This window comes from Quercus lobata, chromosome 4, assembly GCF_001633185.2.
Source record: "Quercus lobata isolate SW786 chromosome 4, ValleyOak3.0 Primary Assembly, whole genome shotgun sequence".
Taxonomy (NCBI): Eukaryota; Viridiplantae; Streptophyta; class Magnoliopsida; order Fagales; family Fagaceae; genus Quercus; species Quercus lobata.
In genome coordinates, this window is record NC_044907.1 from 84,201,079 (window position 1) to 84,228,139 (window position 27,061).

General features: G+C 36.5%; 1 protein-coding gene across 1 annotated transcript; it reads right to left on the minus strand.

The window, feature by feature from the left end:
* Positions 1-3,145: 3,145 nt before the first annotated feature.
* LOC115985994 lies at positions 3,146-27,020 on the minus strand. Its single transcript, XM_031108866.1, has 3 exons — positions 26,688-27,020; positions 25,742-26,241; positions 3,146-3,476 (listed from the first exon to the last, which is right to left on the minus strand). Exons 1-3 carry the CDS (start codon positions 27,018-27,020, stop codon positions 3,146-3,148), a joined length of 1,164 nt encoding a protein of 387 aa, XP_030964726.1.
* Between the last annotated feature and the right edge of the window lie 41 nt (positions 27,021-27,061).

Below are 27,061 nucleotides of genomic sequence, written 5' to 3' on the forward strand. Positions count from 1 at the left end.
AAATATATATATATATATATATATATATACACAACTTTCACTTTTATTCTCATATACATACAAAATTTTATTTATAGCAATTATTTATTTTTTACATAATTAAATCGAGAGTTCAAACAAATTATGCTGAAATAGAAAAAATAATATAAGTATATATGCAAAATATAAACTCAATGTAAAGTAGAAATCAAGTTTTACAATAATAATATTTATTACAATAGATAAAAGATATAAAAATTGAATAGATGCGTTGAAGATATTTATAGATGAAGTTGTATACAATAGTATATTTCTAATTCGTTGTTAACTTGAAATTGATTGAACAAATCAACTCCTCGTTAAGAGATCAGGCAAATAACTCAAGTCCGAGTGGATTTTGACTTTCGAGCTACCACCAACCTTCACATGTCCTTATGAAGCTATATATTACTGTTCAGGGAGATAGGGTGTTTTTTGGTGCAGTCAGCAGCAGGGCTAGAAGATGTGGTTGAAGCTGGAATTACAGCAACAAACCAGGGTTTTCATCAAGTTTTGTTTCTAAGTGATTGCAAGGATCTTCTTCAATCCTTCCAGAAGAAAAAGACCTCAGATTGGCTAGATAGTACTAGAATGGCCGATCTAATTTTCTTGACTCAAAATGGTCTTTCCTGTGATATGATCTTAGTTCCCTATTTGGTTGTAAAGGATATTTGGCCTGTAACTAAATTGGCAACCCGTGTGCTAGTGAACCAATGCTGATTTAGTCCAATTCTTTTGTAACCTTCTTCTCCCTTCGAATGGTATCAGGAAAAGAAAAAGAAAAAAGAACCCACTTTGGGCAGCCATATTCCTCACACGCCGCCAATATCAATGACATGCTTCATGCACCTACAACCCACGTATGGACTTGGGCACGTCAATCTTGCTTTTGACACATGTCACATTTTCGTTATGCCAATTCAACCCTAGCCATTCCGGAATTAATGCAATGTCAGCATAGGAGTCACAGTAATGCCACCATAACAATCCCTATCACATCAACACCATATCAGTTGTCATGTCAGCACTTACTACCACATTGGACCCACGCCAATAGTTCATGCCATGTCGTTCCAATATGCATTTGTTGATTTGCAAGCCACCCACCCCGTCCCTCCCTCCCTCCCTAAAAAAAAACAACTAACCTTCTTTTTCATGACGAAGTTGAATGATGTCACATGAATAATATTTTATCTATTTTAAACATAGCATTTGCCAATAAAAAACCCATCATATTTCTTACTTTTAAGACATCACCATTAAAATAACTTGAAATAAGACAAATCTTTTATTAAAAAAAGAAGAATACCCAGCCACAAAGTAGACCACCTGACCTTAAAAAAATCAACTATAAAATGAGAAACTTGACAAGTGAGAGGAGAGAGAAAATGAAAAGAAAGAATAAAAAAATAATAGCACAAGGTGCCCTACACTTCTATTATAGTAGAAGTATACTATAACAAATGCTGAATTTTTTTATTTTTTTATGGGCATTAGAGAGATCTTATGTAGGAGTGTTTATTTATTTATTTTTGGTATGCTAAAAATTAAGCATTTGGGGCACTCTAAGGCCAACTCATCATCATCATATGGAGTCTTCACTTGACACCTTGTAGAAAAATCAAAACCATACATAGGAATTGTGAAAACATACCAACATCTGAATTTTGTGTAAGTGAAATCGGTTTTTGAGTATTATTCGTCACTTAAGTTTTAAAAATGAGCAATATTAGTCATTCGCTTAATTGCCGTTAGTGATGTTACTTACATAACTAACAGAATAGTGATTTGATTTCTTAGGTGGGGTACACTATTGCACCACCACTGCACAGTGCACGCCTTTTTTTTTTTTTTTTTTTTTTTTTTTTTTTTTTTTTTTTTTTTTTTTTTTTTTTTTTCTAAACACTTAAAACAAGTGTTGGACAAAAAAAATGAAAAAATTGATCCGTGATTGAACTTTTCAATAAAACACAGTCAGTTTAAATCAAAATGTGGGATTTGGAGAGTAAGTGAAATAAGAATTCTGTATATTTTGAAATTGAAAATTTAAAAAAATAAAGGTTAAGAATGGTTAAAATAAATGAAAGTAAAATTAAAAAGAAAAGTTAACACAATAAATGAGAGAGAGATTTGACAATTTATGAACATCCATCCTTCAATTAGTTCATCATTGGAGGACGCATGCACAAAATGGTATGCATCATAATTGAGAAATGAAATAGGGTGTCGATACATTTTTTTTTTTTTTTTTTTGAGAGGAGAGTCTCTACAAATCATAATCATAGTTATTTAATTTTTTAACTATATATTAATGTTTCATTTATAATTTTAAAATATATAAAATTTTAAATTTAATTGGTATTGTTAAGGAAAGTTTTTTTTTTTTTTTTTTTTTTTTTTTTCACATGTTATTGGTAAAGACATATTAATTCAAGGATTATCAATCTAAGCACAACATGACGTTGGTTTCATAGAACAACGACTACCTCCCCCTCCTGGTAGTGGAAGGATCACGACTCACAAGTCGAGCTGGTGTCGCACACACTCAACATGGCCCGGGCTATTCCCATTTGAACCAACACTTTTTTGGCCTGTTTGGAAGTTTAGAGAGGGAGGAGAGGGGAGGGGAGTAGAGGGGAATGATTCCCCTCTACCTTGTTTGGATGTTTTTAAAATTAGTAAGGGGAAAGGGAGTAACTAGCTCTTCCTCTTATTTGGATGTTTTAAAAATTAGGATGGAGAGGAGAGAAAATTATTTAAATAGACAAATTAACCCCTATTTGAAAATAGACTTGCAATATTGGTTTATGATTAATTTATCAATTTTGTAAAGTCTTGAACCTGATTATCATTCGTTCAAATCTTAGAATATGTTATTGAATATTTTTTTTTTTTTTGGGAGAAGCATAAATAAAAAAAAAAAAAAAAAAAAAAAAACAAAATACCCCTAGAAAGTTTTTATTTTTATTTTTGATAGAGAAAATACCCCTGGAATGTTCAAAACTCAGTATCCTTCTCTGCCGGGTTGACTTATCTGATCGGCGATCTCCACAGCGATTTAGAGAAGTCAAAGCAAGCGTTACGACTCACTGAGTTGATAAATGACTTCGGCAACTAGACCGGAGGGTCAACGACTATGGTTCAGGTCGGCGATGTACTCGATCGCGGCGGCGATGAGATTAAAATACTCTATTTTCTCGAGAGACTTTGTCGGCAAGCGGTGAAAGCCGGCAGCGAAGTCATCACCATGAACAAAAACCATGAGACCTTGAACGTGGAAAGAGACTTCCGGTACATGTCGGGTACCTGCTGCAGTTGTGAAGGTTGATCGGAGCCCCCTCCAGCTCTCGTCGAAGTTGACATCGACGATGACAACGCCATGTTCTTTGGCCAAATCCGACCAGAATCTCAGAATCCAAACACCTTTTACACAAAAGCACAAATCTAAAACAGTGAAGCTTCAATCAAAGCAAAAAAAAACAGTGAATGTTAGGTCTTTTTTTTTTCATTCACCTTAAATTTTCTTAGAAAACAAACAAAGAATAATCAGTTTGTAATTTTGTTAATTTAGAAAGGGTAAATTGGGGAATTCATTTGGTCAATAATTTATCTACTCTACTCTCCTTCCAAATCTCTCCAATTTGGGGAATTAAAAATGAGAGGTTAGAGATAATTGAATTACTCTCCCTTCCTCTACTCTACTCTCCCTCCTTTTTCAAACATTCAAACAGGCCATTTATTTCTTGCTTTTCATCCATTATGTTTCCCCGATCTTAAACACAATTTGGTGGCATATAAAGAAGAAGTTTGGAATTGTTTTTGGTTTTTTTTGAAATTTATAAATTGGTTTTTTTGCATAAGAAGAAGTCTGGACTTTTTCATGATGCATCTTGTATAATAGGGGAAATAAAATATTTTGAAATTTGTTGCAAGTTCACACAAGTGTGATTCCTGTACGGTTTCGAAATCTAAATTTCAAAATTTGGTTATTATTAGTCTATTGGGTTCTTAGAACTTTGTTGGAATTGTATGTGCTGCAATGGAAACCAATAGTATGAATTTTGGATTTCACATGCATATTTGTTTCTCTTACTTTTTCTCTACGTAATAAGAGGCATTGCATTTTGGGGTAGTTGTAGGTAGCAAACATCTTATGTCATCTGTTAACTGATGTTGTCAATTGTGATTACCGCTAATATTTCATTTTCATTTTAAATCGACGAAGGTGACAAATTATACAATGATCACATTTCTCAAACCAGCTATGGCGGTCAGTCCTGCTAGCCTTTGTTCATGCAATTCGTTGATTTTACTAGAGGTAATGTTGAGATCTTTGCTCTGTTTTTTTTTTTTTTTTTTGGAAGGGAAAAGAACAAAAGTAAAAGTTTCTTTGGAGAAACGGTTGCACTTAGCATAAGGGATTAGCCAATTTGGAAATTACATTAATTATATTTGTTTCTCACTTTCTAAATTTAATTTCATCTCAAAGAGGAAAAAAAGAAAAAAAAAGTGCTATGTAAAATTATGAAAACTAAAGATATTAAACACACAATTCGAGAGTGCTTTGTTGAAAATAGGTTGATAAAACCTAAAAATTATTAAATAAAACTGTTACAATAATAATAAATAATTATGTTAATTTTTTTATTCAAGCTACAAGGGTATTTTGTTTTGCTACTGTTTTTAGCCACATGCCTTATATAGAAATTTTTTTTTTCGTAGTAATTTCATAAAAAAAAATTATGAGATTTTGCTGGCTGGGGGCAAGGTTTTAAACCCGGACCATTCATTGAACCGTAAAAATGAGAGGTTTAAGGTTTTTGAGGTCGAACCGGGGTCGAACCTTGATGACGTTATAATTAATTAAAGCCTAAATATAGATATTAAATTTATAAAACTAGCAAAATTGACAATATATCTATATATGTGAGGGAAATTTAATGATTTTCAAGCATATATTTAATAATTAAATAAGAAAGTTAATAAAATATGTGGGGCCAAAGAAAGTGTCGCCCCGGCCCAGGCCCAGTTTATATTTAGGTCCGTGGCCCAAGCCGAGGAGAGCCATTGCCGAGGACGACCTCCTCCTCAGCCCTTCACTAAAAGCCCAAAGAAGGGAGCAAACTGAGCATAGGGGTAGGGCCAGGGAAAAAGCAGCCAACATAGTAATACGGAATTCGGCGTCTGACAGGCCCATGCCCATGCCCATGTGCCTTTCCAGCAACTCCCAACCACTCTAGGTATGGGTCGATTGGACAGGCCTGCACCCCAAAAGTAAAATCAACACGTGGACACAAAAAAGGGAGATGGAACACCAGTATAAAAGGAGAAGAAAATAAAGCTCCTGGGGGGGGGACGCTGGCTAAAAAAGAAAAGGGGTTTAGCTAGGGAAACCAAGCCCGCCCATGTAGTATTTCCCGTAGGAACTACTACTAAGTAGAGCATCTATGCCCAAGGCCATACCTTTGAAGCCCACTCTCTACAAATGATATTGTGAGGGCCTCTTTTCGTATGAGACCAACACTGTCTTGGGATCGTAACAAATTGGGCACCTACAATTGGCTCCGTCTGTGGGGAGGTTTGTGTCTTCGCATAGATGACGGTTTGAGACAGTACCCTTGTCGTTTCTACCAGCCACTTACAGTGCTCCAGCATAAAGCCTCGATAGGGGCTATGATTCTTGACTAGGGGCTACACTTATAGCGTCAGCCACACAGATGGTTCAAGGGGCTCGGCCGAGGATTCCATTCCCTTAAAGCCAAGGCCCCATAGATGAGGAAAACAAAGTACAAGTTTTGGACAGAACTAAGGCCTTGCATGGTCCTCGGACTCAAGCCTCTGGGGAAACCAACTACTTAGACGCAAAAGTACAAGTTTTGGACAGAACCAAGGCCTTGCATGGTCCTCGGACCCAAGCCTCTGGGGAAACCAACTACTTAGACGCAAAAGTACAAGTTTTGGACAGAACCAAGGCCTTGCATGGTCCTCGGACCCAAGCCTCTGGGGAAACCAACTACTTAGACGCAAAAGTACAAGTTTTGGACAGAACCAAGGCCTTGCATGGTCCTCGGACCCAAGCCTCTGGGGAAACCAACTACTTAGACGCAAAAGTACAAGTTTTGGACAGAACCAAGGCCTTGCATGGTCCTCGGACCCAAGCCTCTGGGGAAACCAACTACTTAGACGCAAAAGTACAAGTTTTGGACAGAACCAAGGTCTTGCATGGTCCTCGGACCCAAGCCTCTGGGGAAACCAACTACTTAGACGCAAAAGTACAAGTTTTGGACAGAACCAAGGCCTTGCATGGTCCTCGGACCCAAGCCTCTGGGGAAACCAACTACTTAGACGCAAAAGTACAAGTTTTGGACAGAACCAAGGCCTTGCATGGTCCTCGGACCCAAGCCTCTGGGGAAACCAACTACTTAGACGCAAAAGTACAAGTTTTGGACAGAACCAAGGCCTTGTATGGTCCTCGAACCCAAGCCTCTGGGAAACCAACTACTTAGACGCAAAAGTACAAGTTTTGGACAGAACCAAGGCCTTGTATGGTCCTCGGACCCAAGCCTCTGGGGAAACCAACTACTTAGATGCAAAAGTACAAGTTTTGGACAGAACCAAGGCCTTGTATGGTCCTCGGACCCAAGCCTCTGGGGAAACCAACTACTTAGACGCAAAAGTACAAGTTTTGGACAGAACCAAGGCCTTGCATGGTCCTCGGACCCAAGCCTCTGGGGAAACCAACTACTTAGACGCAAAAGTACAAGTTTCGGACAGAACTAAGGCCTTGTATGGTCCTCGGACCCAAGCCTATGGGGAAACCAAGTACTTAAAAGAAAAACTATGTTACATGGGCCTTAGAATCTATCCGAGGAGAATTCCCCATTAACAGTTGGGTTAATCCCTACTCTGAATGGATTCCCCAGTCTACCCTCGGACCCTCAGTACCAAGGGGATTGATGCAATATAGAGCAACATGCTACCAAAAACACAATTGAGGTCCCTCACTGCTCGGCTACCCTCTCGGATGAATTATTTAGAGTTTATCGTTCTCGGACATTGGTCTAGCATGCATCGCGCAGCGCTCAGCCGTTATCCCGGTTAGTTCCAAGAGTTTAATTTATTGAGGATTACCATTGTTATACTTGATAATGTCCGTAAGTTTAAACTAGTAGAAGTTTGTTTTAAGGCATTTTTCTGCTCCAAGTATCATCAATGGCGAGCGTATATTTAATATTCATTCACAAAGTAAGTGTTGCCGAAAGGAAAAATATTTAGAAAGAAACAAATTCATCTTTTATTAAGACAAAGGAACAGTATAGTGTACAATGAAAAGCTGGAATAAGCTTATACTAAAGCTAACTACGTAAGCGAAAAGAAAAGATACAAGAGAATAAAGAGAAAGCCGAGGAAGAAGCACAGAGGAGAGGTTGGCTGCTATTCCAAGATGTTGTCTAAGGAAACTATTCCTCGACACCTTTACATGCCCATAACTCAGGCAGCCAAAGAACCCAACTTGGGGCCTGCACCGTTGAAGAAAAGGTGCAGGGAACCTGACCTCAGGCTAACACCATTTGAAGAAACGGTGCAGAGAGCTGGAGGTGGAGGAGCCTCCGTATAACCACGTCTGCGATAAAGTAGACGGCCCTGATGGCGAAAAACCTTACTTCTGACGCGTCAAGAATCTGACGCGGCTAGTACCTGCTTCGGATTTTGGCTAAAAGAGGGGGAGATATCATCCCCATCTTACCAAAATGGAAGATCATCTTGAGTCTGTGTCTACCTTGTCCAGACCACATCACCTTGAGCTTCGGAGGGATCCGGCGCCTCTGCGGAGGGTGTAGTTTCTTCACCCCTATGCGTGCCTTAAGCATATTGCACCAAAGGTGGGGAGCGCTAAGTATGGAGATTGTGATTATGGCTGAAGGGTTACGGTTGTGAAGAAGATTGATGGGTTTGTACGTAAGAGGAGTGACCTACTGTCCTACTTATTTAAAGGGAAAGGAGGAGATATTTAATTTGCGCAGAGTTCCAAAGAATGCTATAGACAAGGAATAGTAGGCTCGAGTTCCAACACCATTCGTGACCGTAGGATCTGAAGATCCTCGTGAAGGAGCACCTCGAGCGTAGGGGTGTCAAAGGACCCCGCGTGAGTAGGTGAAGGAATGCCTCTTAATTTGACACGTCCCTCGTGTAAGTGGAAAAATGCAAATATTAATGGAGTGCAGAATCAGAGCAGGCTATGATGTAGGCCCAACATTATCAAAACCCTCCTCCCCAACTAAAAAGTCGGGCAGCAGGCTTTTGAGGGGCTATTGTGGGGTCAAAGAAAGTGTCGCCCCGGCCCAGGCCCAGTTTATATTTAGGTCCGTGGCCCAAGCCGAGGAAAGCCATTGCCGAGGACGACCTCCTCCTCGGCCCTTCACTAAAAGCCCAAAGAAGGGAGCAAACTGAGTGCAGGGGCAGGGCCAGGGAAAAAGCAGCCAACACAGTAATACAGAATTCGGTGTCTAACAGGCCCATGCCCATGCCCATGCGCCTTTCCAGCAACTCCCAACCACTCTAGGTATGGGTCGATTAGACAGGCTTGCACCCCAAAAGTAAAATCAACACGTGGACACAAAAAAGGGGGACGGAACACCAGTATAAAAGGAGAAGAAAATAAAGCTCCTAGGGGGGGGGGGGACGCTGGCTAAAAAAGAAAAGGGGTTTAGCTAGGGAAACCAAGCCCGCCCATGTAGTATTTCCCGTAGGAACTACTACTAAGTAGAGCATCTATGCCCAAGGCCATACCTTTGAAGCCCACTCTCTACAAATGATATTGTGAGGGCCTCTTTTCGTATGAGACCAACACTGTCTTGGGATCGTAACAAATTGGGCACCTACAATTGGCGCCGTCTGTGGGGAGGTTTGTGTCTTCGCATAGATGACGGTTTGAGACAGTACCCTTGTCGTTTCTACCAGCCACTTACAGTGCTCTAGCGTAAAACCTCGATAGGGGCTATGATTCTTGACTAGGGGCTACACTTATAGCGTCAGCCACACAGATGGTTCAAGGGGCTCGGCCGAGGATTCCATTCCCTTAAAGCCAAGGCCCCATAGATGAGGAAAACAAAGTACAAGTTTTGGACAGAACCAAGGCCTTGCATGGTCCTCGGACCCAAGCCTCTGGGGAAACCAACTACTTAGACGCAAAAGTACAAGTTTTGGACAGAACCAAGGCCTTGCATGGTCCTCGGACCCAAGCCTCTGGGGAAACCAACTACTTAGACGCAAAAGTACAATTTTTGGACTGAACAAAGGCCTTGCATGGTCCTCGGACCCAAGCCTCTGGGGAAACCAATTACTTAGACGCAAAAGTACAAGTTTTGGACTGAACCAAGGCCTTGCATGGTCCTCGGACCCAAGCCTTTGGGGAAACCAACTACTTAGACGCAAAAGTACAAGTTTTGGACAGAACCAAGGCCTTGCATGGTCCTCGGACCCAAGCCTCTGGGAAACCAACTACTTAGACGCAAAAGTACAAGTTTTGGACAGAACCAAGGCCTTGCATGGTCCTCGAACCCAAGCCTCTGGGGAAACCAACTACTTAGACGCAAAAGTACAAGTTTTGGACAGAACCAAGGCCTTGTATGGTCCTCGGACCCAAGCCTCTAGGGAAACCAATTACTTAGACGCAAAAGTACAAGTTTTGGACAGAACCAAGGCCTTGCATGGTCCTCGGACCCAAGCCTCTGGGGAAACCAACTACTTAGACGCAAAAGTACAAGTTTTGGACAGAACCAAGGCCTTGTATGGTCCTCGGACCCAAGCCTCTGGGGAAACCAACTACTTAGATGCAAAAGTACAAGTTTTGGACAGAACCAAGGCCTTGCATGGTCCTCGGACCCAAGCCTCCGGGGAAACCAACTACTTAGACGCAAAAGTACAAGTTTCGGACAGAACCAAGGCCTTGTATGGTCCTCGGACCCAAGCCTATGGGGAAACCAAGTACTTAAAAGAAAAACTATGTTACATGGGCCTTAGAATCTATCCGAGGAGAATTCCCCATTAACAGTTGGGTTAATCCCTACTCTGAATGGATTTCCCAGTCTACCCTCGGACCCTCAGTACCAAGGGGATTGATGCAATATAGAGCAACATGCTACCAAAAACACAATTGAGGTCCCTCACTGCTCGGCTACCCTCTTGGATGAATTATTTAGAGTTTATCGTTCTCGGACATTGGTCTAGCATGCATCGCGCAGCGCTCAGCCGTTATCCCGGTTAGTTCCAAGAGTTTAATTTATTGAGGATTACCATTGTTATACTTGATAATGTCCGTAAGTTTAAACTAGTAGAAGTTTGTTTTAAGGCATTTTTCTGCTCCAAGTATCATCAATGGCAAGCGTATATTTAATATTCATTCACAAAGTAACTGTTGCCAAAAGGAAAAATATTTAGAAAGAAATAAATTCATCTTTTATTAAGACAAAGGAACAGTATAGTGTACAATGAAAAGCTGGAATAAGCTTATACTAAAGCTAACTACGTAAGCGAAAAGAAAAGATACAAGAGAATAAAGAGAAAGCCGAGGAAGAAGCACAGAGGAGAGGTTGGCTGCTGTTCCAAGATGTTGTCTAAGGAAACTATTCCTCGACACCTTTACATGCCCATAACTCAGGCAGCCAAAGAACCCAACTTGGGGCCTGCACCGTTGAAGAAAAGGTGCAGGGAACCTGACCTCAGGCTAACACCATTTGAAGAAACGGTGCAGAGAGCCGGAGGTGGAGGAGCCTCCGTATAACCACGTTTGCGATAAAGTAGACGGCGCTGATGGCGAAAAACCTTACTTCTGACGCGTCAAGAATCTGACGCGGCTAGTACCTGCTTCGGATTTTGGCTAAAAGAGGGGGAGATATCATCCCCATCTTACCAAAATGGAAGATCATCTTGAGTCTGTGTCTACCTTGTCCAGACCACATCACCTTGAGCTTCGGAGGGATCCGGCGCCTCTGCGGAGGGTGTAGTTTCTTCACCCCTATGCGTGCCTTAAGCATATTGCACCAAAGGTGGGGAGCGCTAAGTATGGAGACTGTGATTATGGCTGAAGGGTTACGGTTGTGAAGAAGATTGATGGGTTTGTATGTAAGAGGAGTGACCTACTGTCCTACTTATTTAAAGGGAAAGGAGGAGATATTTAATTTGCGCAGAGTTCCAAAGAATGCTATAGACAAGGAATAGTGGGCTCAAGTTCCAACGCCATTCGTGACCGTAGGATCTGAAGATCCTCGTGAAGGAGCACCTCGAGCGTAGGGGTGTCAAAGGACCCCACGTGAGTAGGTGAAGGAATGCCTCTTAATTTGACACGTCCCCCGTGTAAGTGGAAAAATGCAAATATTAATGGAGTGCAGAATCAGAGCAGGCTATGATGTAGGCCCAACATTATCAAAACCCTCCTCCCCAACTAAAAAGTCGGGCAGCAGGCTTTTGAGGGGCTATTGTGGGGTCAAAGAAAGTGTTGCCCCGGCCCAGGCCCAGTTTATATTTAGGTCCGTGGCCCAAGCCGAGGAGAGCCATTGCCGAGGACGACCTCCTCCTCGGCCCTTCACTAAAAGCCCAAAGAAGGGAGCAAACTGAGTGCAGGGGCAGGGCCAGGGAAAAAGCAGCCAACACAGTAATACAGAATTCGGTGTCTAACAGGCCCATGCCCATGCCCATGCGCCTTTCCAGCAACTCCTAACCACTCTAGGTATGGGTCGATTAGACAGGCTTGCACCCCAAAAGTAAAATCAACACGTGGACACAAAAAAGGGGGACGGAACACCAGTATAAAAGGAGAAGAAAATAAAGCTCCTGGGGGGGGGGGGACGCTGGCTAAAAAAGAAAAGGGGTTTAGCTAGGGAAACCAAGCCCGCCCATGTAGTATTTCCCGTAGGAACTACTACTAAGTAGATCATCTATGCCCAAGGCCATACCTTTGAAGCCTACTCTCTACAAATGATATTGTGAGGGCCTCTTTTCGTACGAGCCCGACATTGTCTTGGGATTGTAACAAATTGGGCACCTACAAAATAAAATAATAACCATGAAAACATTAAAATTTATGATTAATTTTTGAAGTAAAGTTGAATAGTTTTGAAGGATTTTAATTATAATTTTTTTTTATTCCTTGTAACAGATGGATAATTTAATTAAGTAGAATAAAATTGTGTTAAGTTTTTTAAAAAAATAAAAAAATAAAATTGCTATGGGGTTGGACCGCACGGTTCTTGCCACCGGTTCGTGCAATCCAACCTCCCGATCTTGTACGGGTCTGAAAATCTTAGTTCTATTTGCTATTATGTAATGATTTAAAGAATTTACACTTTAACCATTCAATTACATAAAATTAAGTAATTTTTCTTTTTTGATAGGTAAAATTAAGTAATTAAGTATGTGTCATTCATCATATGAAAATAATCTTAAAAATTTATAATTCCAAATACCCTTGTTATCTAAAAACATCAAAGGAATAGTAAATTAATTACATGGAAATGAAAGAGTAAATTGTAAAAGCAACCAATCATCCCAATCGAGGTTATTTTTTTCAGAAGCCAAAAAAAAAAAAAAAAAAAAAAAAAAAATCACACAACAAAGGTTAAAACAAATTGTAGAGCCTTTTATTTTTGAAAAACATTTGCAAGCGTAAATTTTCACTTTTTCTGAGATCCAAACACGCAGCCAAAGCTACCACCATAGTCCCACATCACTTAGAACAAAGAAACTTCAAGACTTCATAATCTTTCCACTATGACCTAAAGCTCGCCGGGTTCAGTTGCGTGAACCTTTAACTCATGTGAGGGCTTCATTGTGTTGGACCGTTGATGTATCTCTAGCTGGTCGGGTGTAATGTGGCTTGCATCTGGCTCGCCCATTTCAAGCCAAGAGGTGAACCCTGTGGGCTTGAGTTAAGACTTTAAGGGCACGTTTAGTAGACTGTAATAGGCACTGTAATGTAATAGTTCCTTAATAGATGTAATAATTTCTAACATTAATATATCACAAAATAGGTATTCCTTAATATATTCCTGGTAATAAAAGAATTTACATTTTGTTCTACTACTTGGTTTTTGATGAAAAGCAGATCTTAAACACAATTTGGTAGCATATCTTGCTTTCATTCATTATATTTACCAGATCTTAAACTCAAATTGGTAGCATATAAGAAGAAGTTTGGAATTGTTCTTAGATTTTTTGAAATTTATATTTTTTGCATAAGAAGTCTTGACTTTTTCGTGATGCATTTTGCATAATAGGGGAAATGAAATATTTTGAAATTTGTTGCAAGTTCACACTAGTGTGTTTCTTGTACGGTTTCGAAATCGAAACTTGGTTACTATTAATCTATTAGGTTCTAAGAACTTTGTAGGAACTGTATGTGCTGTCATGCAAACAAAAAGTATGAAGTTTGGAGTTCAATGTATATCTGTTTCTCTTACTTTTTCTCTGTGTAATAAGAAGCACTGCTGCAATGAGTAAGCCTCTGCAAGCCCACTATCCTCCTGATACAGTTGAAGCCATAGCCCTGGAAAATGGCATCATTCTTGCTCATGAGATGAACATCTCCGGTGTCATTTTTGAATCGGACTCCCTCTCTATAGTGCAATCTGTTTATACAAAGAAAACAGGTGGAACTCTCGGTCATATCTTCAGCGGAATCCATCTCTCTCCTCCTTCAGCAGCAGGAGCCTCCATCATCTGAAATGGGAACACAACAGGGCAGCCCATGATATAGCCCAACTTGCAAAATCTGCAGGTTCTACACAGATCTGGGAAAGGAGCCATGCCCCCACTGCCCCACTCCCTGCTCTATCCAGACCCCCCATAAGCTTTGTAAAGTCATCTTGAGCTTCTTTTGCTCTTCCCTGTTGTACTACCCTTTCTTCTTGATGAATGAATGAATGTTTCCTTTCTAAAAAAAAGAAGCAATGCATTTTGGGGTAGTTGTAAGTAGCAAACATCTTATGCCATCTATTAACTGATGTTGTCTACTGTGATTACTACTAATATTTCATTTTCTTTTAAATTCGAAAAAGGTGACATAGATTATACAATGATCACATTTCTCAAACCAGCTATATATGGTGGTCAATCTTGCTTGTCTTTGTTCATGCAATTCATTGATTTTACTCGAGGTAATGTTGAGATCTTTGCTCTGTATTTGTTTTTGTTTGATTGATTTATTTATTTTTTTGAAGGAAAAAGAAGAAGAGTAAAAGTTTCTTTCAAAAAACAGTTGCACTTAGCATAAGGGATTAGACAATTTGAAAAATTACAGGAATTATATTTGTTTCTCACTTTCTAGATTTAATTTCATCTCAAAAAAAAAAAAAAAAAAAAGTCCTATGTAAAATTATGAAAACTAAGGATATTAAACACATAATTCCAGAGTGCTTTGTTGAAATAGGTTGATAAAACCTAAAAAATCTTAAATAAAATTGTTACTATAATAATAAATAATTATGATAATTTTTTTATTCATGCTAAAATGGTATTTTGTTTTGACATTCAAATTCAATGTCACAATCTCTACAAATCCGAAAACAATTCCAACCTTTTCTCTAAAAATAAAAGCGTTGGTTTGATTGGGAACATCCTCGTTGGCCATGTTGGGTGTGTGAGGCACTGGCTTGAGATCCTTCCACTGCCGGGAGAGGGAGGCAATTGCTGCTTTTTGAAACTAGCCTCACGTTGTGCCCTTTCACTGCCAGGAGAGGGAAGTATGGTAGTGGACTTAGATATTGGTACTGGCTTGGAAATCGAACTAGTTATGTTCCTCCACAATTTGTAACCCTTGAGAAAAATCATAATATTTTAAGACCATGCATGATAGCTAGTAGAATCATCCAAGACAATGGTGATATGATGTATAATTTTTCACTTGTTCAATTGACCCATGAAAAAATTGACCAAAAAAAGGGATTTAGAGACCTCAAATGAATAAATGGAACCCAAAAGCGGAATTTGGTCGAAAAACTAAGCAAGATAGACCCTACTACAAAAAATTGACTTTTGGTCAAAGTCAATAGTTGATAGTGACTAGTTAATGGTGAATAGATGCTGATGTCATGATGATGACATCACAGTGCTAATGTCACTTATTGACGTCATGGTAATGACGTAGGGATGACATTGAGTGGCCATGGGTTGACACGTGGTAGATGGTCATTGATGAGTGTGTGTGGCACGTGGTGAGACTGAAGGCACGCAGCAGTGGCTTGCTTGGCGTGTGTAAGCCTCAGTATGGGGAGAATGAAATATTTTGATATGTGTTGCAACTTCACACAAGTGTGATTCTTTGTGAAATCTCAAAATCAAATTCGTTATTTATTCTGAAATGATACACACCAAATTTGAAAACTGTTGCTAAATAACTAAGTTACTAGTATTTTTGAACCAGAAAATCCCAGAATAAAAATATGGTTACTTTGTAGGAAATGTATGTGTTGTCACGTAAACGATTAGTATTAATTATCCAATGGGGTAATCATGTTTTGCTTGGATTTCACATGTATATTTGTTTCTCTTGCTTTTTCTCTATGTAATAAGAATCTTTGCATTTTGGGGTAGTTGTAAGTAGCAACCATTTTATGTAATCTATTTACTGATGTTGTCAATAGTAATTATTACTACTAGGATTTCTTTTTCTGTGAAACGAAGGTGACATGAATTATACGACGATCACATTTCTCAAACTAGCTATATATGGTGGTAAATCTTGCTAGCCGTTGTTCATGCAATTCATCGATTTTACTCAAGGTAATTTTGTTAGAAAGAAAAGTAAAAGTTTCTTTGGCAAAGCTGTAGCTCTTAAGATAAGGGATTCGCAAATTAGCTGTGGAAATTGCATGCTCAAAACACAAACTTTTTACGCTTCATAAGCATTTTGAATATGAGATTTAGCTTCCAGGGTTCTGTAATGCGAACTTGTAAGTTGTAACTCATGTGGGGGCAAAAAAGTGTTTGGAACATTGACTTGATTCTAGTTGGCTAGGTGTGACCTAGCTCTTATATGGTTCGCCCATTGCTTCACTGGAATAAATTTATACACAGTTTAGCAAAATCCACAATGTATCCCAAGATCCTAGTTCATGAAGCAGGGAATCTTTTGAAAGGCAAGTCCTACATGTTTTCTGAACAATTTTTTCCCTTCACGTATACGATCTCACACAAAATGATTGTCATGATGAAATTGAAGCTTACAAGGACAGGCAATTTGTTCTCTTTTTGTGCTTCATATAGCGTTTTACCTGGTTCTGTTTGCTATTAATAATGATTTAAGGAATTTACACAAATGTACCTGCCCTATGTCATTTCTGTTGGAAACAAAAATAGTAGACCTTGGCACTTGCAGTGATCTGAGCTACCTTTGGACTGAGGAGGCCATGGTCCTCCCTAGCCCAGTAGTGTTTTTTTTTTTTTTTTTTTCAATTAAAATTTTGGAGAGTTTGACCTTCCAAAAAAATGGATTCCCTCTCTAAAAAAAAAGGGGAAAAAGAAGCCTTTTACGGATTTATTATTATTATTTTTATAAATGTAATATCGGTTAAAAAAGAATGAGATTATACAAATTTTATATAAGCCCCATTCAAATTCAAATTTATTTATGAAATTACTACAAAAAAATTCTATTTATGGCATGTGGCTAAAAACAATACCAAAACAAATATCCTTTTAGCATGAATAAAAAATTATTATAATTATTTATTATTATATTAACGATTTTATTTAAGAATTTTTAGTTTTTATCAAACTATCTTCAACAAAGCACTCTCGAATTATGTGTTTAATATCCTTAGTTTTAATAATTTTACGTAGTACCCAATTATTATTATTATTTCTGCTCTTTGTTTCGCACTTTCTAGATTTAAGTTCATCTCAAAAAAATAAACAGTGATTTATTTGTTCATAAAATAATTAATAAGCACCAATATCATAATACGCACATACAACCATAATGTAGTACCTTATGCTCCATTACTTTTTCTGCCAAAAAATATTTCTTGTGCTGGTATAGAGTGGACATCTCACAAACATGTGGGTCTAATATGCATAGAATTCACACCTTTGTTTCAAGTGGCCTTTATCTTATGAGACAGTATCATGAGACAACCCTAGTATAGGATATGAGATCCACACTTAAGAAACCCATATATATTGTAAGAGAGAGATTTTTTGAGATCGTCTCAATATGATAATTTTCCGTTGAACAAGCATAGGAGATACTCTCTAAGTATCTTAGTTTCTCCTTACCCGTCCCAAAACAACAAAGTGTGAACCATTAGCATTGTCCATGAAAGAAAAACTTGGCATGTAATAGTACGATTACTTGAAATTGTGAGATAATAACAACGAAGGTAACTAAAGTCATTTTTTATTTTGAAAACAATCAAGCGTATTATCCATGTTTCCCTCAATAACTAAGGTGCCTAAAGAGTTACCCATACTACAAATCCCACATGGCTTAAAAAATAGAAACTTCAAAGAGTTCATAAGCTTCTAACTTGGAGTTATAGCACACTGGGTTCAGTAACGTGAACTTGTAACCAAGGTTTTCAGACCCAGACTGTTCATTGAACCATAAAAGGGAGAGGTTCAAGGTTTTTGAGGTCGAATCGAGGTCGAATTAGGATCGAACCGTGATGACTTCATAATTAATTTAATAATTAATTAAAGCTTAAATATAGATATTAAATTTATAAAATTAGAAAAATTGACAATATATCTATATATGTGAGGGAAAATTAATGATTTTCAAGCATATATTTAATAATTAAATAAGAAAGTTAATAAAATAAAATAATAACCATGAAAACATTAAAATTTATGATTAATTTTTGAAGTAAAGTTGAATATCTTTGAAGGATTTTAATTATATATATTTTTTTATTCCTTGTAAGAGATGGATAATTTAATTAAGTAGAATAAAATTGTGTTAATTTTTTTTTTTTAATATATATAAATTGCTAAGGGATTAGACCGCACGGTTCTCACTGGTTCGTGCGGTCCAACTCAGATTTTAGCGGTTCATGGAATTAACAAAAAAATCTGGTTCTTTATGCTTAAAAAACTGGTTTTCATCCCGGTTTTCGGTTTTCACAGTCCGACCTCCCGGTCCAATCTGGTTTTGAAAACTATGCTTGTAACCTAAGTGGGGATACTATGGCTTATTTGGATTGAGGGGGAGGGAAGATAAGTGAAGTAGAGTTAACTGGAGTGTAGAGAGGAACTTTACTCTACTCCCTTTTCTTCCCCCTCAATCTAAAAAAGGCTTTAAATTAGAGTGGCCTAATGTTGTGTTGTTTACCTTTGTTGAGCTACATCAGCAAACATAATATCCACTTACTTTTAACTCTTTCTGTCTCTCTTAAATATTTTTCTACTTATTAGTTCTCTTAACTTATTGTTACACTTTTTCAAACATTTCCCCCTCCATTTTACATTTTCATTTCCCCACTACTCACTACCTTTATATCACTTTTCATATATTCCTTTATCTTCATTTATTTTTGGCTCTTCTTATTCCCATCCTCCTACTATAAAATTTCAATTCGCCCTCTCATTCTATGAATAGTGTTTTCCACACACAAGATGTTATTTCTCTTTTTTCCTCTAAAATTATTTCTCTTCCTAAGTACTCCCATTAAAAATCATGCATGAAATCGTAAAATTTCACAATACACACTACGATCATGGATGAAATGACATGACTAATTAAGAAGCTTCTCCCCCCTCTCCCGAATCCAAAAAAAGAAAGATGATGGAACTAAGTACTTCTAATTTATAATTCTTAATTCACATACTTTTTTTTTTTGAGAATCTCTTAATTAACATACTAGTTGCGAGTAATCAAATCCAATACTCCTAATTAGTAAATGACAAAAATAAACATTCGTTACAGTAAAACAATTGGTGCATTGTTTTATTATCCAAAAAGAGTGGAGAGAATGACAGGCACATGATTCTTACATACATGAGCCATTTTTATACAAAGATTTGTACACAAAGTTTATGAACATTGCCTATAAATAATGTTACTGGTAAAATAAAGACAATTTGCCAGCAGATGTGAAGTGTCAATGAACTTTCTCTTTCTCTCTTTGAATTTCAAACTTTGAATTTATGAAATTTTGAAAGCTCAAATTTGTGTGAAAACACAAGAGCTGTTTAGACTCTCAAATTAAAATTACGACTTGATTGATTTTACTCTAACTTAAACTAAGTGCGGAATAGAGTAAATGCGAGCGTACAAACAATAAACTACTCTAAGCCATATTCATCAAATATCAACATTAAATGAAAGCTAAAAGAGTAGGGGAGAAGGATGCAAACACAAAATAACACCGAAATGTGTTATTGTAGAGGAAACCAAAGAACTCGGCGAAAAATCTCTCCGTTGCCCTCCAAGCAGTAAATCGATTCACTAGAGAATAAAGTTGGAGTACACAAATAACAAAAGACTCTCAAGCTTCCCAAACTCCAAAACACTCTCTACACTCTGAAAAGGTGTGGGTTGTGTTTGGATACAAATCTCTTCTCAAGGTATGACAATGGGAGAAAGAAGGAGAAGAGGCTAGAATGATTTCTTACTAAGGATGAGTAGCTCTCTCTCTAAAAGATTGGTGTGTGTGTTGTAGAAAACCTATCTAGAATTTTTCCCTCTGAATGGCCTCCTTTATGGGCAATGAGGGTATATATAGTATAGGTAAAGGGTAAGAAAGTCTCCCTTAAAAATCGTCCAAGCAGAGAGTTTTGTAGGTATCTCGCGGGAAAGCCTTACTCGCAAGACACTCGCGAAACTAACAGCTTGGCACGACTTTTTAGCTTCTAGTTATGTGCTTCTCACGTGGCTCTTTAGCAGGTTAGCTTCTCACGAGCTTGACAGCCTGGCGCAACTCTTCAGTTTCCAGTCATGTGCTTCTCACGTGGCTCTTTCGTGGGTTAGCTTCTCGTGAGCTTCTCGCGAAATCCACTGATTCTTCATTTTATGCTCGATTCTTTACCAACTTAATAATAAACCCAACACAATAAAATCCTACAAAATACAAGGAACAAAATTAAAGCAATTACAACTTTTTTGTCATGGAATAAAGCTAACATAAAACTTAATTAGTTGTAAATCCCAACTTTACAAATTTGAATATATTTTTTGTTGGCATCTGTGAACGACCTTGAAAGTTCATCCTCAGGCAATATTTTTCCTTGACCTTCTTGCAATGTAGAGAATCCATGCACTCCTTTCCAAGACAAATATCCCCACTTTCCACAATCGAAATGCCAAGTGATGAATCTTGATGGAAGTACTAGTGACATGGTGCTTGTACAACCTGACTAGGCTCCGAATGTTCCTCAGTTTGACACAGTATATTTTAAGCCCTTATCATTCCTTTGTTTTTTTTGGTAGAAACAATGGTGGCTCTAGGATTTTTTAGGGGAGATTAGTAAGTAGATAAAAGATGAATCTTGCAATTTACATGATTTTCTTATTACAAATTTGTCTATAGTACGTACTAGTAAGAAAATAAAAGATGAGAAGTGTTATATCCACAACACTTTCACAACAAATCTTAGGTGATAGTTGTTATTGGTTTTAATTTAAACTCACTACTAAAATTACTTTTTTATTTACCTGTAACAGCCAGTAACAATTCGCTACTTATGATTTTTTGTGAATGTATTGTGGACATACATTTCTCATAAAAGATATACTATAATTTCATATAACATATTATTTCTTAATACAATAGAAATACTAATTATTTTTGATGGTGATCAATAGCAAATAGTCTTCATCCGTCATGGTCGTCCAATACCAACAATGTCCAAAACAACCTTCAGAAAAGAGAAAGAAGAAATATGCACCACAAACATAAAATAAGGACATACAAGCATGTCACCAGCCGTCCAACGAGGCTCTGGTCATCCAATGGGAACATTGTCATCCATACTATATTAAAGTATGGACGACCAATGAACACTTAGTACATTTCTAAGTATTTGTGGCTTTAGCCACATTTCTTATAGCCGCATTTTTTAAAAACACGGCTATAGCCCGTGTTTTTTTGTAGTGTTTCTACAATTTCAAATGGTTAGACCACTAACCCTTATCTTGAAACGTGAGGTGAATTCCCCTAAATTCGCTCCACTCTCCCCACTAAGTCCACACATCCCCCACGATGTTAGTGGCATCCAGCAAGTAGACCCACTCCAAACTCTCTATAAAAAGAACAAGCCTCATCCAACCAAAGTATGTACTACTATTCATCCACTTATTGCCCTTGTGTTTCAGAGAGAAAACTAACTTAACAGGGTTCTTGGTCAGTTCATTCTAGTCACTTTTGATAGTCACTTTCTTTCTCTTTAGGTCATCCAATCGTCGTTGAAGCCTGGAGCATTCAACCTACTGATTTTTGTACATCATCAATTGTTATTAAGATTAAATCTTAGAAACCATTCTATTGTTGATAATTGAACTGCAAGCAAGATCTAGATACAATAAACTTTCATCAAATGTTTATTTCAAATTTGATAAGATTTAAATGGGCTTTTTTAGAGATTTAAGATGAACAAATTTCTACTTCTGTTGTTAGGCTTACAATTTTTTTATCCACAAATTTTAGATCAAATTGGTTTTTTGTTTTTGTTTTTGTTTTTGTTTTTGTGTGTGTGTTTGTGTGTGTGTGTGTGTTTAAAAAGACCAATACATTATTAAGAAGACCATATTCAAGCTCATTTTAGTTGGACTTACAAAAATTTTAGGTCTTGGGTGTTCAATTTTTAGTTTAAGAGGCTCAAATAAAAAAATTATATATAAATTATTTTTTAGCTAGCTCAAGGGGTTCATTTGAACCCCCATTAGGCTGTACCTAAACCCAACCCTAGGTAGAAATTCTTCATTTATTTGAAATGAGTTTGGAAATCATTCTTTAGATATGAATTGACCTCCTGGATGGAAAGCAAGAGGAAGATTAGGAGTTTGCAACATACATGCACATGTTAATGTTTATATTGATGTTTATGTTTATTATGCTTTTATTTAAAATTTTATATTTAAATATGGTAATTATTACTAGATTTATGGTCATTATGGTGGCTACCATGATTGGTATGGGAGCCACAGTGGCTACCACGAACAACATAACTCAAATAGCAGAGTCATTCTCATGGACAACTACCAATGCATCAACATCGAACTCGATCTTGATTTAAATCAAATCCAAGATTTAAATCCCTCTACCCTCAACTATCAATGTATTCAAAAAATTAAAATTAAAAGGATAATATTATTTACGTGAAAACCCCCTCTTTAGTAATTATTAATTTTTCACCTTCAAGAACAAATGAAAATCATACATTTCAAAAACAAAGGAGCAACAAAGCTCTCATCATTTAAAGTCTAATCCCAAATTTCTAAACGGCTCTTGATTTGTTAAATTTGTGCTTCAGGTTGATGCTGATCTTGTGGAGGAAAGAATGCAACATATGCAGAACGACTGCTCTTCCAGCAAGTTGCTGTAATCTTTCTTTGAAATTTAATATGTTAAGCTGAAGTTACCTCACAATGCGATTGACAGATTGTATTAAATTTATATTTTAACATGAATACTAATGCTTTGAAAAGAACTATTTCATAATTTCAAGAAGATATAATGTCTAAAAAGAAATTAAAAAGGGAATCATTAATATTGTTGAATTAAAAAAAAAAAAAATTGCTCCCAAGTTACTTGTATACACTCATTTATTTATTTTTAAAGTAATATTAAGTAAAGATTAGTGGTAATTTAGAGAATTGAGAGATTGGATAACTAAATTTCCAAATATTCCTCTTAATATATTGAGATTTTGATATAGTTTTATCAATTTGAATAAAAATAAAAATAACATACGTACTTAAGTTAATGTTATAAACAATTGGGTTTACATTTATTACACTTTAATTAAAAATGTGAACATTTATCTTAATTTCTTTGAAATGAGTTTAGAAATCATCCTTTAAATTTGAATTGACTTGTAAAGGAATGCATGAGGATGATCGATTTTTCACATGTTAATGTTTATATTGATGTTTATGTTTATTATGCTTTAATTTAAAATGTTATATTTAAATATAGTAATTATTACTAGATTTGAGGCAGTTATGGTGGCCACCATGATTGGTATGGGGGCCACCGCGGCTACGTTAGACAACATAACTCAAATAGCGGAGTCCTTCTCATGGACTACCAATGCATCAATATCAAAATTGATTTTGATTTAAATCAAATCCAAGCTTTAAATCCTTTCACCCTCAACTATCAATATATTCAAAAAATAAAAATAAAAAGGCTAATATTATTTGCATGACAAACACCTCTTTAGTAATTATTAATTTTTCACCAAAAAATATATGCTGACAGACCTATATGTGACAAAAGATTCTCCTCTCTTCCTCCAACGAGTTGATATAATCTTTCTTCCAATTTTTTTTTTTCCTAACTTGAAAATCTTGTACTTCAATATCAAGAGATGTAGAACCAGAAGATGTTGCCTCACAATGTGATTAATAGATTGTGTTGAAATTATATTTAACAAGTATACAAGTGTTTTGAAAAGAACTGTTTCATAATTTCAAGTAGATATGATGTCTAAAATGAAATTAAAGGGAATCATTAAAATAGTTGAATTAAAAAAAAAAAAAAAAATTGCTCCCAAGTTACTTGTATACCCTCATTTATTTGTTTAAAGTAATGTTAGGTAAAGATTAGGGGTAACTTAGAGAATTGAGAGAGTAGATAACTAACTTTCGAAACCCTCTTAATATATTAAGATTTTGATATTTTTTTTCCCAATTTGAATCATAATAAAAATAACATACGTACTTCTATTAATGTTAAAAACATTTTAGTTTATATTTATATGCTTTAATTAAAAATGTTATATGTAAAATAATAATTATTATTTTGATGTGTTCGTAGCTTGTTCATAATTTTTAAATTATATATATAAAAATAAATAATAAATTAGAATTTAAGGTTTAATTTAAATATCAAAGGATGTAGTTTAAGTTTAGTTTATTTTATTTTGTCCTATACCATTGCTTAAATAATTTATGTGATACTTCAACCCATATGACATTACTTTTCATTTCCACCCTGCCCCCTCCAAAGAGATGATAGTTTTGTGCAACTTTTTCTTCTTTATATACAAACTTAGTCTTATGCTATAACCTCAATAGGATAATTTAACATTTTCACTTATTTATTTATTTATTTATTATTATTTGAGAGATTGGCAAATATAGAAGACTCGGTTGATTTTTTAAGCATGTTAGTTTTCACCAAATGTATTGGGCAACCCAACAAAGAATAGTTTTAAAAAAAAAGTAGAGAATGGATTGCAGCTTAGCTCTAATTTGCCAATAAATGATAGTTATATATATATATATATATATATATATATATATGTGTGTGTGTGTATATATTAGTGAGAGGGAAATCAAATTAAACAAAATTAAGTAATACAATTTCTTGGATAGGTAACACCTTATGCGTCAGCCAATAACTGATACATAATGCATGAAAGTGGATGCGAATATAAAACAAAGCTAACGTATTATGTTTTTATAATATTTATTTTTGATAGTTAGGGAAGAGCTTGAGTAGAACACCTTACTTTTCCTTATATTGGCAGGAAGTTTAGTACCTAAATCTCCTCTAATAGATTGAAGGCCAGTTGCTACATGCATTGTCCAAACATTTAGGATGGTACTTGAAAATTTCGCACTCCATTGTTCTTTTCTTCAAGGATCTTGTGAAGACCCCGATAACAAACACATGCAAAATAGGATATATAGAGAAGAGGGATCTGCATGCCCTTGTCCCCTCCCTCCTTTGAATTACCCACAAAAGATATATAATTTTTTATTTTTGAAATTATAAATTTAGTTTGTTACTTTTTAAAAATCTCAAAGTTTAATTTGTTAAATTTAAACTATAGGGGTTAAATTATATACACTCCTAAGGCTGTGTTTGGTTGCTGGAAATCGTTTTCCGGAAAATACATATTTTCCGGAAATGCTAATTTCCGGAAAAGGAAAATGTATTTGGGTGTTTGGCTGTTTCGGAAATCGTTTTACGGAAAATCAATTCCGGTGTTTGATTCGTCCAAATATTTTACGGAAATCGTTTTACGGAAATTTAATTCCGGTGTTTGATTCGTACAAATATTTTACGGAAAATACTTTACGGAAAACGTTTTCCCATGTTTGGTTCGGAAAATACTTTACGGAAAATAGTTTGGATCAACATAATCGAGCTGGAGTTAGAGCTTAAAAATAACTAGTTTGAAGCTATATTTTACTCTTATAGATAAAATTCAAGAACTTGCATTCCCTATACATATCTGTAACAATACTTTACGGAAAATTATAACATCAAACATAATCATTCGAATATACCCATAATATTTATATAAAAACAGCCACATCTATCGTTCACCATTGGCATTACACCTCAATGGCATACAAAAATGATACCTATTTGTGGTATCTGAACAGTACAAATACATAATTTGGGCAATTGTATCGTCCCAATAATATAAAAGAGTACATATATAATACATTGATAGGTCAATATTAATACTACAACATAAGTTAATTCCTAAATCTACCATCACAGTCAACATGAAATAAGCAAATCAAATTTGTGAGAAAAAATAACCATCTAACCATAGCTTCCTCAACCTAGCATTCTTGGCTAAAAATCCACGTGCCGTCTTCTCATTCTCACAAAGATGGTCGAAGGCAGTAGCGAGCATATCTTCGCTATATCCCTCCGCCATCATAGCCATTACCTCATTATACAAAGTTGTATAATCTACCGGGCCCCGATTAATTTCTTTCAAAGCGCCAGCTATTTCTTTCAGCTGATCAGACAGATCAGTCAGCACACTATCATCAACATTAGAAGCTGCACGCCCTCTTTTGCGGGACTTGGAAATTCCCGACCCAATGGTGGATGATTCATTTGCGTTCTTCCCCTTTTCAACCACACATTCCTCCACATTATCTGCAACAAACTCTGCACTATCCCCATTATCTGGCTCATTTTCGATATCCACTCCGAACTTAGCAAAGCCACCTGTGGCTGTGTCCTTTCTCACCACAATCGCTAATTCATCGTAAAACTCAATTTTTTTGTTCAGATACTCGGCATGCTTCCGATGTGCCTGTAAGGGAGAAAAGAACGTATATAACAATGCAATAATAACTTCTCTCATAAATTCAATATAAAAGACTATGCAATAACAATTAAAGCAAATACTCCATACTTTTTCCTACATTTTCTCAGTAATCAAACAAGTAATGCAAAAAAACTCTCAAATAAGGATGAAACAAGTAAATACATTATGTTACTATTATGCACACTTTCCCAACATTATCAATCTTTTCTTTACCAAAGAAAATTGTAGCTCAGACACATATACACATATAGATAGATGAAAATGCATAGATATGTATAGATATAATACATAGGTAAGGTGACATGAAAGTTATGTTTGAAAAACCTTATAAAAGCAATGGAATTCTAAAAAGAATGACACTATAAATTTCATATAAAAGGTAAAAACATATATTATTATCTATATTAAGAAAATATAGTTGGAAGCCATACCATAACTTCTTCTTGGTATGTTTTAGCGTCACAAGTTATCATTTTCAGATTTTCGTCCCAACCGAATCCACTCTTCCTTCTAAGCTCTTGAATAGTTGCCCACATGGACCTTAGAGTCCGCATCCGGTTCTCCACAAATACAGGGTGGCACTCAACCCCGAAATGGGCCGTTATCTCCTTCGCTACAAGAGCAAAGGAGCCGGCCCTAAAAGTATTAGAGGGCTTATTGCCCTTTCCAGCCTCCTCTGTAAGTATCTTTAGCATCATCTCATGCATAGGTGGCAGCCACCTAAATTGCTTGCTGCCACCAACTTTTTCTTTGCCCTTTGACATTACTACATATGAAAATAGTATAGTCAGAGTAGCATTTAGTA

Bases quoted from the DNA above. Each gene is read 5' to 3' on its own strand.
- LOC115985994 (XM_031108866.1), bottom strand. From the start codon at position 27,020: ATGTCAAAGGGCAAAGAAAAAGTTGGTGGCAGCAAGCAATTTAGGTGG. The intron at 26,242-26,687 runs GTATGGCTTCCA...TCTCCCTTACAG, and splicing joins CATACCAAGAAGAAGTTATG to GCACATCGGAAGCATGCCGA. The intron at 3,477-25,741 runs GTTAGATGGTTA...CTTTGATTGAAG, and splicing joins GCTAGGTTGAGGAAGCTATG to CTTCACTGTTTTAGATTTGT.